The sequence below is a fragment of the Leptosomus discolor genome, chromosome 12 (assembly GCF_034619465.1).
Source record: "Leptosomus discolor isolate bLepDis1 chromosome 12, bLepDis1.hap2, whole genome shotgun sequence".
Taxonomy (NCBI): domain Eukaryota; kingdom Metazoa; phylum Chordata; class Aves; order Leptosomiformes; family Leptosomidae; genus Leptosomus; species Leptosomus discolor.
Genome location: NC_141402.1, coordinates 3,229,586 through 3,245,222, shown reverse-complemented (window position 1 = coordinate 3,245,222; position 15,637 = coordinate 3,229,586). Strand labels below are relative to the sequence as shown.

Here is a 15,637-nt window from a genome sequence, read left to right as displayed (position 1 = left end):
ACTTTCAGAATACAATTGCCAAAGCGTGGCACTCTGAATATAATGGTTGTCTGAAGCTGTGTCTGAAATCCTGTCAGGCTTGCCATTGCAGACTGAAATCCACCCATTAAATGGTTACTGGCCCAGTTTCCAGCCTTAACAGCCTGATGGACAGTACCATTTCGATGGCGTGGATGTCTGATGCACTCATACATTTCCACACGTTTCAAATCTGTTTGTTGAGGAAAAATGACTACTTTGGTTCAGTCTAATTTGCTGAACAGAAAATTGCAGCAATTGAGAATCTGACAAAGAAGTCTGACATCTCCACTTTGTGTTGGCAGTGTTGGTTAGAGGCTCAGGAGCAGTTTCAGGCACGAATTTCCAAAAGGCAAGATCCAGCATCTCTGCCACTCTGAAATTTCCTATCCAGTTCAGCTTACGTAGTCCTTGTAGGTGTGCTGTGGCTGCCTTAGTGGGTGTAGCCTATTAGGCTGAGAAGGAAAGAAGGCTAACTATTGGAAAGAAGATAGTAAATCAAATGCAGTGTTGAAATGTAACGTCTAGTTACAACGAGTTTCTCTGGGTTGTTAATAACCATTTCTGTAATTGTAGGCATGAGTTGCTAGAGGAAGCCAGAAGACAAGGTTTGCCTTTTGCACAGTGGGATGGGCCTACTGTGGTTGTGTGGTTGGAGGTAAGTGGTCCCTGCAAAATAAACAAACACAAAATAAAAACCTCAATGTAAAGACTTCTAAAGAATGTAAAGTTTTGGAGCTGGGAATGTTTTCCAGAGCCTACCTACTTCCTTTTTTTGTGTGTTTCAGCTGTGGGTTGGGATGCCAGCCTGGTATGTGGCTGCTTGCCGAGCAAATGTGAAAAGTGGTGCTATCATGTCAGCCTTGTCTGATACAGAAATACAGCGTGAAATTGGAATCAGTAATCCTCTGCACAGACTGAAGCTGAGGCTGGCCATTCAAGAAATCATGTCACTAACCAGTCCATCTGCCCCTCCCACCTCAAGGACGGTAAGGAAAGTCACCCAGCATTAAGTATCTTTCCAAACCATTAGAATTTCCAAAAATCCTACTGTAAACATGTAGCTGAAAGGATCTGAGCTTCAAATAAGGATTTCTGGAAACATCACATTGTAGAGGAACACATTATTTAAATACAGGTTACTTCTTCATATAGGATACTTCTTCCTTTCATGGAAATTAAATGAAGGAATAACTAAGTTTTCTTTCTTAAGGGAAAGAGAAGTTTATATCAGTGTAAGTATATAATCCAAACTATTTACAATACATGTTATTTGCCTTATCTTTTGGCCTCAGGAGAATAATACAGATGAAGTATACATGTGCATAGAGAAATTTGTAAACTAGTTAGAGGCTGTTTTAATCCATGTATAAGGCCATTAACTCCAAATAGCGATTCAGATTACGTAAACCAGGAGTCGAGCTGTCTCTATACTATAGTAAACTTGGACACTTAAAGTTTGTGTGACTTCCCCCTCGTGAGTCTGTCTGCCCTGCAATCTTGAAGTTATTTCTGAGGTGCCTAGGGTTACGTACTAGACTACAAATGCGGTTTTTGGATTACAGCAGTGTCAAGTGTTTGCCCTTTAGTTACATCAGTGTAAGCTATTTATCACATTCAGTTCTGTTAATATCTTTGAATAAAAGTGATCCATGTGAATAGGCTTTTATTCCATGCCGTTACTTTCAGTAGATGTACCTATAAGACTAGAAACCATTGCTTTTGCCCATGCCTGCTCCTTACGTGTACCAATTGCTTATGTGTTCTGCAACCTCTCCTCTTTGTTACTGCTTTCCTTTCACTGGATGGGATTGGTTCCCTGTGGGGTCATATTAGACCACGGGAAATGTCTGGGTAACACATGAAGAAATGGAAAATCTTACAGCCACACAACAAACGGTTAGTTTATAGTGTTGCCACCTCTGTTCCTTAGAGTGCTTTTCCCACCTTTTGAACATTTGAATCAAGTGCCTTTTGGTATTATTTTTCTTTTCTTTTTTCTTTTTTTTTTCCAAATTAATGCATTAAAATTCTGGATTGTTGCTTCTTCTAATTATTAACTTTGTAACCTGCATCTTGATAGGTGTTTTTCCAGAAGGGGGGAAAAAAAATCAACACTGATAAGTTTGCAAACAAAGCTTTCTAATCTTTACAATGGAGCTCTGATTTGATTGACTGATGGACAAATTGAATTATTTATGCATAAATTTCAGAAAATTTAATCAGTAGATGGGTTTTGCAACCTCTCATATGAAAATGAGTGCCTTGTAAATATTTTTTTTACAATGCATGATGCTTGCTTTATTTAGTTTTTCTTTTGTATGCAATAGACATAGAGCCTTGCAGTGGATCTTTAACTTTGATCTCCTTACTAAATTTAAATACTAATATGTATGTGTTCTTTTGCTTTTCTAACCACGTAACAGGAAGATGAGGAGGGAAGCTGGGCTCAGGTTGGAAACTTTATGTAATATTATAGACTATATGTAAAGTGTCACAATAATTAGAGCATGAAAGAAATTTGTTTTTCCTTTATAGCAGTTTCTTTTGGTGAGTCTTGTGTGGCTTGGGGCTTGGGAAAAGGGGAAACTGCAGGCCTATCTCTGTATAATGCATACTTGGAAGATACAGTTTTATATTTTGGTGATATTTAAATATTTTAACGTTTTCTCGATCCTCCAAGATTTGGTGGTTCATCACTGAAAATTTGTAAAATACTTTGTTACATAGTACATCACAAAAAAAGCTATGCACAAGGCTTTTTAATAAGTGCTCTTAGGGGGAAGAATAATCAGAAATCGTTGTTATTAGTTTTCAGAAATATTTATCCTCTAGCTCATGAATCACCAAAATGTATTTACTGGCTTCATAAGTATTGTTGTCTTCTATGCATTGAACGTACTGGATTGAATTTTAAAATAATTTCATTCCATAAAGCGTGGTGTGTTTTGATTGGGGGGTGGCTCCCTAGGAAGCCAGCAGTCCAGCAAAAATATCTGCTGTGTGCAGAAAGTCCCTGTTCAACCTGGCCACCACCACAGATGTGCTACAAGCCATAGTGAGCCTAGATAGTTAAGTAGATTTCTGTGCACTAAGTCTGTAATCCTCCTTGATTAATTGTTTTCCCTTAAAGTGGTGACAAATCCTAATTGTATTTCCAGGCATTGAGATAGCCGAGCATTTTATACAGGGGTATAAACAAAACTCAGGATTTGCCTGTGACCCGTGTCTTTGGACAGTGTAGTCTCTTCTTGCTTGGCTGCCCTCCAGCTAAAACCCGTTTAAGCCCCATTAACTACGTCTCAAGATGCTCATTTGCAGATTGCCGATGATAACAATCACAGCTTGCCTCCCTGTGACAAGAGTAACACGCTCTTTCAGTCTGCTACCTAGCGATGGCTTGGAGAAATGCATTGCTACGTGGCCTTGCTCCTCTCTAGAAGATGCTTCTTCCTCTAGAGGAGAATTTGGCTTTTAATTGCACAGTAAAAATGAATTATTACCCTTTTGAAAAAAAAGAGCTGCTGGGTTTTGCTGCTCAGGGAATGATTAGATGTGTAGGTAGAAACTCTCTTCTTTCTAGAAGTTTTCTCCAAAAAAATACCTGATGATTTGCAGGTCAAAACTGCAGCGAAAGAAGTGGGGGGTTTGGCATTTTTTGCTTTTTGTTTTGTTTTTAGGATAAGGACTAGCACTTGGAATTGCTTGTTCTTCAGTAGTGGGTTTTTATCATGTTTTTTCTTACTTATGGGGATCAGTTTCTGAAAACAGTTAAGCGTATTAAAAAACCAACCCTGTAGTTATTTTTTGGTATCTCGTATTTATATGGTCATGTGAAAAATAAGAATCTCCCCCCAGTTTTCAAGAGATACGGTATTTTTAGCATCTTAACAAAATGAAACTCTATGGCTCTTGCTATCAAAACAGTATAGATTAGTCTCTTTAATTTTTATTAGGTTTTGCATATTTTTTCCATACTCTTCAACATGAAATTAAGGCATTTTTACTCACTGGTCTGAGTATCTGCACTTTTCTTGTTGAGATTGACTTCTTCAGAAAACACGTGTAGTATTCGATATTTTTATTTGCTTGCCTTTACAGGTTAAGAATTAAGTAAGCATTGTTTTGCTTTTTTCTTTTAAAATATGTTGTCTAAAAAAAGCTTTTCTCTTTTATTTCTCATTTTAATAAGCTTATTCCTTAATCTTTTAAAAACAGACGTTAGCATATGGTGATATGAACCATGAGTGGATTGGCAATGAATGGCTCCCTAGTCTGGGGCTCCCTCAGTATCGCAGCTATTTCATGGAATGTCTTGTTGACGCTCGAATGCTGGATCACTTAACTAAAAAAGATCTGCGTGGGCAACTTAAAATGGTGGACAGCTTTCACAGGTAAATAGATTTGAGTTGGAGACCTGACTTAGAGTAAATGTTTCTGTTATCTCTAAATGGTTTTTCCCTTTTTTTTTTCCTTTACTAAACAGAAACAGTTTTCAGTGTGGAATTATGTGCCTACGAAGACTAAATTATGATCGAAAAGAACTTGAAAGAAAAAGAGAAGAAAGCCAGAATGAAATTAAGGGTTAGTGCATTGTCTTGACCTCAGTTGATTCTAACGTGGTTTTACTGATCTGCCTCTAAAAGTTCAATTAAAAAAAAAAAAGACATTAGAGGGAGTAATTATTTATAAAACTATCAAGTGTTAAATACAGGAGGTATGTCTGCATGCAGACTCTGAACAGTGAATCATGAAACACATCATTAAATCATTCACTCGCACAGAGATGTGCTACAAATGTGACATTTCTTAAACTCTTAATTGCTCTGAAGTTTGAAACAAAACAAAATGTTTTACGAGGATGAGGGTTTTGAAAAAGGTTTTTGGGGTTTTTTTGTTTGTTTTTTGGTTTTCCTGTTCTGACGCCATAATTTTGCATCTACAAGATTTTGTTATTGCTTGCGGATGGTAATTTTTATTACCCAGCACGTTATGAAAAAATAACTAGGTGACTTAGGTGTATATCTTGCACATTCATGGTGATTATTTAATAAGAGAGGAGGAAGAAGAAAAAGCAGGGTGAGAATTGACAGTATTTTCAGAGACTTCCCGTAGAAATTTTGTCCCCTGCTTAATACCAGAAGTATTTTCTGACATCTTAGACTAAAACATTAGGGTTTCCTTGTGCACAATCTGCTTGAAGGCTCTGTGCTTGCTCTTCCCCTTTCCTTTTAAAGTGTTAATACGCTTCGGTGGTTATTCTACCAGTTGTGCCTGAGAACATTCCCAGGAATCAACTGGCTGGCACGAAGCAGGTTTGTGTTGTGGCTGGTAGACTAAATACCTAAACGGTATGGCTGCTTCTATTGGCCTGCAGGGAATTGCTCCTTGGACCATGTAACTCTTGAGCTCCTCCTGGGAATTGTTTGGGAAGAATGCTAGTTGACACAAGCCAGAAACATGCTGTGGATCATTTTAAGAGTTCAATTGGTGTAGACATTCCTGAGTGGAGTAGAAAAACCTACTTGCAAGAACATAGTTTTTGTTACGACATTTGGGCTGAACCTGTAAATGCTGCTTTATAATGTTTTTCCTTGGAAAAGGTTCGAAGTTGAGCGTATATTGAGTGTTGAGCTGTTACAGTATGACATGCCTTCCAGCAGACTTCTAATATGTTTACTTTCCACTTTAAATTTATGGTTGTGGAACAGAGTAGTAGTAAGTACATGCAAGCTGAAGGTAAGTCTGCGTTACAGAACTGAACACCCGCAGAACTTAAAGGTAGATAAGATTATAAATAATAAAGCTTTAAATAATGATAAAGCTTTCTGTTCAAATTCAGTAGGAAGTGCATGAGAAACTGCTATAAGATTTTTCTTTTGAGTAGTAAAACTCTTTTCCCAAAATATTTAACCTGTCGTGGGTGAGGTCCAAGCCCCTCAATGGCTGTGTGAAGTGGAAGATCGTGTCCTCCCCATCTACATGAGTGCTATGCCCAGCTGAACTCGTCTCTGTGACTGTAGCCTCCCTCTAGGCAGAGAGATGAGCTTGAGTGAGGACTCTTTCTTCTGGGTGCAAGGAAGACTACTGTAGGGAAAGGATCTTAACACTGAGCAGTGGAATCTAAGCGTGAAGTTCTGTTGCCAATTCAGAGCGTTTCATGCTAGATTGCAACCTAAATGTTAAATAATATTTTTTTGTTCAGAAAAATTGTGTTGTATAAATTGTGCAACTTTTTTTTTTCCCTCCATAGATGTCCTTGTCTGGAGCAATGAAAGAATGATCCATTGGGTAGTGTCCATTGGTCTTAAAGAATACGCAAATAACCTTATCGAGAGCGGAGTTCATGGTGCACTTGTGGCCTTAGATGAATCATTTGATTACAATGCATTAGCTCTCTTATTACAAATACCCACTCAAAACACACAGGTAAGCAGGAAGTAGTTCCTTTATGGCCAAGAGGATTTTTCTTCCTTCTAGGAAGGTTAAAAATGGAACCAACTGGGGTTTTATTTTTTGTAGGTCAAGTGCATGTGTTTCTATTCCCAGCTCTAGAATCTTTAGAAATGGAAAGTTGTCAATTTCCTATAAAAGAAAAACACAAACTATGCTTTTCTTAGTGTTTTCAAATTGTTAACAACAATTCTCGTTGATAAATTTGTTTGACAGACAAATACTGAGTATTTTCCTTGTAGCCCATCTTCACAGCATTAGTGTAAAACATCATTTTTGTTGTTTGTTAGTTTTTATTCTGAAATAATTTTGAGCCAGATATGAACTTCCATTTCACAATGAAGGGAAGAGGGAGCTGTTCGGTCTTCCTTAAATTTTTAATAAGTTACAACTTACTTAGTACTTGAAAAGTTACAATTTGTCTTTATTAAGCTGATAAGGTATTAAACAATTGGGGTATATTAAGTTTGAAGAATTACTGTAGGTTACTAATTACTAACCTTTTGGCGTTAATTTCCATTTCTTTTATACTACAAACTTTAGGCTCGTGCTGTTCTGGAGAGGGAATTTAATAACCTTCTTGCTATGGGCACTGACAGAAGACTTGATGAAGTAAGTTACTTGAGCTGTTGACCCATTTAATGGTCCTGGGAACTTTATTAGAACTGTTAAGTGGAAGAATTTAGCTTGAACCTCTAAGCTATGGACAGAATAGTGACAGAAATCTTAACTTGGAATTCTTTGTCTTTGAGAGTTTCTGACTATGGCAGTTTTTGTGTATTTAGGTAAGATAACTGTGAATATCAAAGTATTGAGATGACTTGCAAGTTTGGTTTTTGTAGCTTGTGTGTTTACTGTCTAATAGCAGCACTTTGGGCTGAATCTTCTGTATAAAATGTGGGAAAACTAGCTATAATAGAGAAAGGAACTGTATAGCACATTTCAAACCTTTGTCTTAATGAGCAGTATTTCAAATAGTTTTGAGGGTATTTCGAGAAAGCTTAATATCCGTTAATACTGGTATGGATGACCACCAGGTATGTTTGCACATCAAAGTAGTTTCTGTTGGGCAGTCTGTGATCTTACAGTATAAACTTTATTCAAATGTAATGAGTATAAAACTCTACCAAACTAGGGGTGAGGCTTTTTTGTAGACCCTGTGAACCCATAGCCTAAAGGAGACAGCCTAAAAGAGACAGACAATCTTTACCCTTTTAAGTTGCTCTATGCTATAACTCAGTGAATAGTTTTGAGCTGATGTTACTTCCCCAAGAGACTCTTCACTCTGTGCTACCTCTTCTTTGGTGCTCATGGGAGTTTGCAGTAGCGTGTATAGATGGAAGTGGTTCAGGTTAGGAGTATGGTGGCAGAACTCTAATGTCGATAGTGTGGGCTGGTTCCCTGACCTGGTTATCTCAAACTTTTGTGCTAGTAGGAGGAGGACGACAGGGGAAACGTGGAAGTTTTGACTTAAACTGCTTTTGGATCAGTGAGGTGAAGCATACACCAGTGTGTTGAGGGAAGAGGCTGCTATGACAGACCTTGTCTGGGTTTGTGTTCATCTTTTGCCTAACGGACTTGTTGCAGCCCTTCTGTGGCACATCCTGACAGCTCAGTTCTCAGTGTGTGTCTCTGCGAAGGTTTTAATAACGCCGTCAGAAAGCAGCTTGGTAGTTTTCAAAGGTGGTTTCCCTTAGTGACTTCAAACTGCAGGAGAAGGAGCTTTGAGGGAACAGGTGTTTGCTCTGTTCTAGCGGCACGGAGCAGTTTGATCACAAAGATCTCTTCAAATAACGTAGATACTTGTCCCCCAGTTCTAAAAGGAGATAAATTTTGGGTAAAACGGCATTCAAAGGACAGAACTGTTTCGAAAGATGAAGCTGACAAATGGAGATGCCAAATATTTGCATTGACACAATATCTTCACTGCAAATGACGTTTTTGGAAATGGGACTTAAACTGTTATCTTTAGTAAGGGCAATACTGTATTTCTGAAATGGAATATTTCTTCAATGATGCTGATGTATTAATGGAGGGAGAATGCCCTTGAGTAATTACAAGTTGAATTTATGCAAGTGCTTAAGCAGAACACTGCATGGCAATATGGTATTTACCACACTTCCCCCCCCCCCCCTCACTATCACTTCCTGTAATCTGTAGCCTGAGAAAGCACAATGGCTTTTATCATCATTCCTGTAAGACAGAACTGAAGGTTAAAAGCAATTGTTCAAATTAAGCCTCTATATGTCAGTGTTCCCAAAGCAGCTTTTATGATCTCCACTCCTCATGTCCCCTAAGAATGAGTGATGTGACACTTATGAATTAATGCAAATCATGCAATACAAACATCCGAAGTACAAAACGTTTCCCTAAATGTGCCAAGCAAATGAATTTCCATAGTTAGTACAGCCTAGCAAATGAACACGGGTTGTTGAAATGAAGACCTCTGCTGCTGTTGCACCTGAGCTGTCCTGAAAATTAACTCATTCAGTGGTGATACGTTTACTTAAGAACGTCAGTAATCCTTGTAATGTCAGTAACAATCCTACGTCTTTTTGAATCACTAATGATGTTTATCAATGTAACAGGATGATGATAAGAGCTTTAGGAGAGCACCTTCATGGAGAAAGAAGTTTAGACCAAAGGACATAAGAGGTTTAGCTGCTGGATCAGCAGAGACTCTTCCTGCAAATTTCAGAGTTACAACCTCAATGTCTTCACCCTCTATGCAGCCAAAGAAGATGCAGATTGATGGTATTGATTTTCTATTATTTTAAGCATGATGTGCTTTTTTTGCTTGAGATTATAAGTGAATTAAGTTCAAATTACCTTCCTGCTGCATAAAAGCATCTGCCTTGTGCATGGTTGTACCTATAACACTGTGTTTAACCATAGGGTGCTTTATAATTTCAGGAAGCTATGCTAGTTGTGGAGTTTCTTTTTACTTCCTTGGAATAACAAAATGAGAAGTAGTGTCAGAAATATATTTCTTTTAAACTAGGAAAATAAAATGACACTTTAGTAGAAGTCTTTTAATCACTTTATGCATAATTTGTAGTTAGCAGCAATTAGACCACTGTAAGTCCCATTTCTGAAATGCAGTAAAATGCATTCAAAAATGATGTGAGTAAACTCCCTCAGGTTATTTTTAGATTATTAAAACTTGAGTAAAAGGTGCATTACCCGCCTTGCAGTGGCCATTGAAATGTTGATCATACTTGAAATCACTACTTTGTTCATTGCTGTGTACTTAGTGGTGTATATGTATATGTGTATGGGTGAGCACACACAGTTATATATTAAAAAAACCCCAAACAAACCCAAAAGACTTGAGCTGGAAGTAGAAGTTGATCACCTGTCACATGAGGTATCTTGTCTGTTTAAAAACAGTCTTTTTAGTACCATGAGAATAAACTTTTACTTGAATTTTTTTTAAGAACAGGAGTAAAAATGAATGTAAAATATATTTAATTGGAACAGATGGGATGAGAACTTCAGCATAATCTGTCAGTTGTCTCAGGTTCTGAAAACTGTGTTTATGAGTAAAGCTCAAAGCAGCAACCTTTGCATCTGATGTTACTCTCTAAAATGTGAGCTGTTTTAAATTTTAAGTATTGTCACTAGCACAGAATATTTTCCCAGAATTCATGTGGAAAATTCTATAAATTGAAATAAGTGAAGTCTTTACTGTGTGAAATCCCTTTCTTTTTACAATATTAAAAACCAGAAAAATAAGCAAACTGTATAAAATAGAAAATAAATTATTTAGAAAATGACTTGCCAATTTCTGTGTGCTAGTTGGCATGCAGATTGTTTTAGAATTCTTTTTGTTAGCCACTGAATTTAGAAGTGGATAATATATAAACTCTAAAGTAAATTCTGCTTTTCTAACTTGCAGCCTTGCAGTTGGATGAGTACCATAGCTGTAATCACATTGCTGTGATGGTTTGGGGTTTTTTTTTTTGAAAACTAACATGCATGCTGTGTTCTGCATGTCTTCCCATGCTTCTTGAAATAGGCAATGTATCAGGAACACAAAGATTGGATTCTGCTACAGTAAGGACCTACTCCTGTTAAAGCCTTCTCCTGGTGAGTAAAGTTGATAGGTGTAACAGTAAAGCAGCTGTTTATGAAATATAATGTCAGGTATTTTAATACAGTGTAAATTCACAATTACAAAACCGCTTCAAGTTTTCGGGGTAGATTGTTGTATTGAAAACCCAGAGATTATTTCCTGTGATGAAGACTCTGAGTGTTTAAGTATTTACTTTTGTAAGGATTTTATTCTTTTGAGGGTTTTTTTTAAAATGGCCTCAAAAAGGACAGCCAGTGAAAGTGGGGAGGAAGGAAGGGAACTAAAGCTGGTATGTAAAGGAAAGCAAATAATTTAGAGTGTGTCACTGCAGTTCAGATTATTGATCTTTTAGAGTCTTTGGTCAAAGTTATCCCACTGCACTGTACTTCAGTATTGAGTTGTTATAGGGTTAATCGCATAGTTCTGCAGTTCTTGGATACTTCATGCCACTGTGATTGCTTAGACTGCCTGGTTGGGTTTAGCTACCTGCAGCTTAAATTTGGGTAGCTGTGAGCCGTGCTGACGATAAAAGGCAGCTTGTTAACACGAGGGTGTTTAACACAAAATACATGCCTTCTGAAAGATCTTAGTCCTGTCTTGCTGCAGGATTTGGAAAGATTTGTCTTTAGGAGCCTCTGCTACATTTTCTCATGGAACAGTATTTCACTCGTTTTGCAAACAAGTCTGGAAACTAATTTTTTTACTATGTTGGATTTAGAAAAAAAAAAGTAAATCCAGTGAATCTTTCTCTCACTAGCTGGTATCTTCCATGGGCTATAAATTGCCTGTCTCTTCTACTTACAGCTTCTTCCCTTTCTTCTCACCAGTGACATCCCTACCAAGTTGTGTATTGGCTGAGTTCTAAGAGTTCTTCTGTATTTAATGTTGACAAGGGGAACTTGCACATAGCAACTCAGATCGTGTGGTTCTGTCAGTTCATAATCTCTGGGGCTATCATAAAATTTTTTTAGTTTCAAGACACTGAGGTTTTCGGTCTTTCCCTCCCCCACATTCTCCCCACTGTTTCAGGATCTTCTATAGTCGTATGACCTAGGATAAAAATCTAGGAAGCAGAAATATTTGACCTCGTGCTTTACTTTGCATTGCAACTGAAGATTACAGAAGGCCATAAAATTGTCTACGTGATGGCATGGCAATAATTCAGTGCATGACTGCTACACTACTGAGCTCTTTGTGAGAAAGTTGGAATGAACTGTTTTTAAAAAACCTGCTAACGGCATTTTTTTGTTTTGTTTTCTTTTTGTGTGTTTTTTGTTTGTTTTATTGTTGTTTCTACAGTTTACCCACACTATTTCTACCGGTGATATGCAGCATTTTGAACATTTGGAACCCTTAACCTGTTAATACTTGTTAAATGGACACTTTGAGATATTTTATTACAGAGTTTTTAATTAGCAAATAAATTCATGAGTACTATAGAGAAAATATTTTAGAATCTAAATGTTTCTTATATTTATGTGACTTCTCATTTATATAGTTACTTACTTTTTCTGTTTCTATTCAGTCTACAAATCAAATCATTGCTGATTTTTTTAATTCTAATTTTAGTCTTTCCAACTGAATGTACTGTAATGCTTGTATGTATATGTCCCTATAAGTAATATAGGGTTTTTGTAAATTATGCGGTTACTGTAATTATCATTGTTTTTTAATAATGAAACTGAAGGTGAAAAGGATTTTAATACCTTTGTAAAAGTATCACGACACCAAGCAGTATATATTTTGTCTTTTGGAAATGTTAGCTTAGATCTGAAAACAAGCCCAGCTTTTTTTCAGGTGAGCACATGTTGTTGTAGAAGGTATGGTACATCATTGTTGTTCTTCTCAGAACTGTACCTTTCCACAAAGGATTTGTCAAGTAGGGGGAATTTGTCTTTATTTAAAATACAACTTGTTTTAAAAACTGGGAGGAACTATAACACCACGGAACACGTTTTAGAAGTGATTGACTCGGTCATAACACTCTCTGCTGTATTTGTATAGCGTATCTTCAGTGACTGAAAACAAGCCATAAACCAAGAACTGTTTTTATTTTTTCTTTTCCTTAACTGAGGAAGATAGACTTCTTAATAATTCCTGGTCGTAATCCACAGGCCACAGAGAGTTTTTGTCCTTAGACCTTTTGATTGAAAACACTTGTGGAAAGATGCTGGTGAAACTAGTTTTAATGGACCAATCATGAAGCACTGCAGTCTCATGTCAAATGAGTAGTGACAGATGAAGGTACAATGGGCTGACAACTAAAGCAGTGCAACTTCTAATAAAGGCCTTACTTTTCTTACGTAAGTCATCTTTTGTGTTTTGTAAACTTGTTCTAAGAGTTGTCTGGACTTTAATTTTGATGGTTGTAGCCATTTTGGACTGTATGAGTAGAAAATGTATGCAACACTTGTAAATGGCATATTTAAAAGCCAGCAAGAATCTGTTCAGATGGTGCATTATTTATTATGCAACAATATATATAGCATGTCTTTTTTCTTATTTTGTTTTCCACTTTTAACTTGCTTGTAAAACTGAAATTCATTGTTACTGTTCTGGTTTTTTCTATTAATCTTTTGTGTATTTTCAGATTATGTAACAATATGTACAGTCTACTTTTGAACTATTTTTATCACAGTATTATTTATTGCTTTCTTTCAATAAAGTACTGATGCATTTTCCACTGCCAATAAAACACTATTGAAAAGCTAAGATCTAGCTGTATGCAGGCAGATACTTTTGCGGTGAGTGGATATTGTCAATAAAGCGTCTTAATGATTGTTTGCTGCCCTGTAGGTCTTGTTTCAAATGACGACTTTTCTCCGGTAGGAAAATGCTCCGTTGGATGTGACATTTTCTTTGCAATTGTTCAAGTTCACATGCATTAATCAGTTTTTTTGAAAACCAGTTTTCCGAAGAAAACTGCTTTATTGCCTACTTCTACTTGTAGTTAGAGCTATGATTTACTTTTAAAACTAGTAACAAAAACTGTCACAGAACCTCAGTGTATTCTGGTCCAGCATGAAGACCGAAGTGCTGTTCTATGGAGCAGCGACAGTTGCTTTGTTCATAAAATGAGATTATGACCATAGTGATATTTGGGGAGAAACGTAGGAGTTGAGGGAACCAATACAAAATTGGCTCACAATAGGGCTGTTTATGTCAATTTTAATATATTTGTAAACCATTTCTTGTGTAGAAGAGAAGACAGAAGGATAAAGTTACAGAATAATCGAAGCAGTAGTGAAGCATATTTCATCATGTCCTCTAGATCAACAACAGGATGTGGAATGCATGGAACGGAGAAATATTGTGATTGATGCTTTAAACATTGTTCAATAACGCATCTCTGTTTGTCTAGCTTGTCTGAGTTGCTATCTGATCATTTGCAGTCTCTTTTTATATTTTCAGAGAATCTATCTTTCTAGAAAAAGCTAAAATGAAACTGCAGGAGGAGATCCTGACTCAACTGTTCAGCTAAACTTCACTGTTTAGAAAAAAAATTGCATAGGCGTTTCTGGTCACTGATGTGATAGTAGGTGTTCAAAGTCATGTATTGTTGCTTCTCAAAAGTGAAAACAACGCGGAATAGACTTGTAAAATGTGAAAAGAAAATACGTTTATTATTTTAAGGCTGTAAAACCTTAACTGTTATGGAACAATGGAATTGACATGAGAGCTAGAATAAATGAGTGAAATAGAAAAGCTTTCACGAACTGGCAAAACTGTGTGTTGACTTCCTTCTGAATTTTACAGCAAAGCGCTTTCAGAAACTGAGAAAAACACTTCTCATTCAATTTTCATAAACCCCCTGGGAAAGAAGAACATACATGTGCATGTGTACAGGGCCTATGGATATGTTACAGTAATCTTTAAATAAAGCTTGGTTAACTATAACTTTAAGGATGTTTGGCAATTTACAAAGGCTTTAGTTGGAAAGAGTGCTATAAAAATTAAAGTATGTGGTTTATCTGCAATAAGGAGTTCATAGAATTATCTGAGAACTTTAAGCTTGCAATTTTTGCATGTTTAAAGGGCACAGAATCTCAACACAGGTACTATAATTTCATCTTTCTCCTTTCAAACTGATGTAGAATTAGAAGACAAGAAGCTGCTTCTGTCGTGTCTAATGGACAGTAGTGATTTGTGCTGCCAAACCTCAGAGCTGAGCACATGTGAAGTAGTTGAAAGCAGAATTTACACTTGGAACTGGGTAGGTTAAAGATTGGGAGGGAGGGGCAGCAAAATTAATTTTCAGATAAATAAAATATGACACAGTGTTATATTTGAAGAGTTATTTGAGGGGTGATACTTCTGTTGGAATTGAAGAGTTGCTTTGCCTTTAAAAGGAAAGTGGTTTATTTCCACTTGATAATTCCATTTTCAGGGTTGTAGTTTTGGTGCACTGATACTCTGAATTTTACAAATTTCAGTTCTTGGTTGACAGTAATTTTTGGAAAAAAAAAAGAAGATACTTGCAGTCTAATTTAAGTAGCAGCACCTTGTGGTTTTACATGGCGTGTAGGAGTGGATGGATGAAAAGTGCCATGTAACTGGGGTTGGTATTCTGACCTGTAAAGGGAGGGAGAGGTAAACACTCTCCAAAAGGGCACAGCAGCAGAGCCAGAAGTAACGCCAAAAGGGTCAAGGTTCTCTGAGCCTGCTTTCTCCTCTAGCAGAAGCCTTTGTAAGAGTACATTTAGCCCAATTTTTAAAATACTCAGGTTATAGGGTAAGTACACTATGTATAATACTGAAAAAAATAATTGAACCTATTTTACTGTGAACTGAGTATTTGGCTCTAGGTGACCGGTGGAAGCTGTCCTACTAAGGCTGGGAATTAGTAAGTTGTGTTCCTCCAAACCTCGTGACTGTTCACCTGACTTTATTTTACCTTTTTTTACAGATTGAATTTGTGTATATATTTGTAATTTTTTTTTTTGGCTAGAAATTTCATTCATTGGAGTCTGTTTCCCAGGATATAAACAAATAGCAGGCAACCATACTAACTCCTAAAGTGTTAAGGCTGCGTTTTAAAACCCCATTGTTTTCCTTTTGGCATCTGATGTCGATACCCTGTGACCAGGCACA

The 15,637-nt window shown here is 36.9% G+C and overlaps 1 protein-coding gene across 7 annotated transcripts in view; it reads left to right on the top strand.

Annotated features, from left to right (window-relative positions):
* Positions 1-11,871, top strand: part of PPFIA1 (PPFI scaffold protein A1) — a 54,819-nt gene extending 42,948 nt beyond the window's left edge. For 3 of the 7 annotated variants that reach the window (XM_086472278.1, XM_086472277.1, XM_086472275.1), the window contains 10 exons: positions 595-676; positions 807-1,007; positions 1,855-1,917; positions 2,445-2,471; positions 4,237-4,412; positions 4,505-4,602; positions 6,272-6,447; positions 7,015-7,083; positions 9,060-9,225; positions 10,490-10,548. In XM_086472278.1, coding sequence (XP_086328404.1) covers positions 595-676; positions 807-1,007; positions 1,855-1,917; positions 2,445-2,471; positions 4,237-4,412; positions 4,505-4,602; positions 6,272-6,447; positions 7,015-7,083; positions 9,060-9,225; positions 10,490-10,548 — 1,117 coding nt within the window. Of the gene's footprint in view, positions 1-594; positions 677-806; positions 1,008-1,854; positions 1,918-2,444; positions 2,472-4,236; positions 4,413-4,504; positions 4,603-6,271; positions 6,448-7,014; positions 7,084-9,059; positions 9,226-10,489; positions 10,549-11,845 lie in introns of those variants that run through there. The other 4 variants (XM_086472281.1, XM_086472279.1, XM_086472280.1 and 1 more) reach the window with 3 other exon arrangements.
* The last annotated feature ends 3,766 nt before the right edge of the window (positions 11,872-15,637 follow it).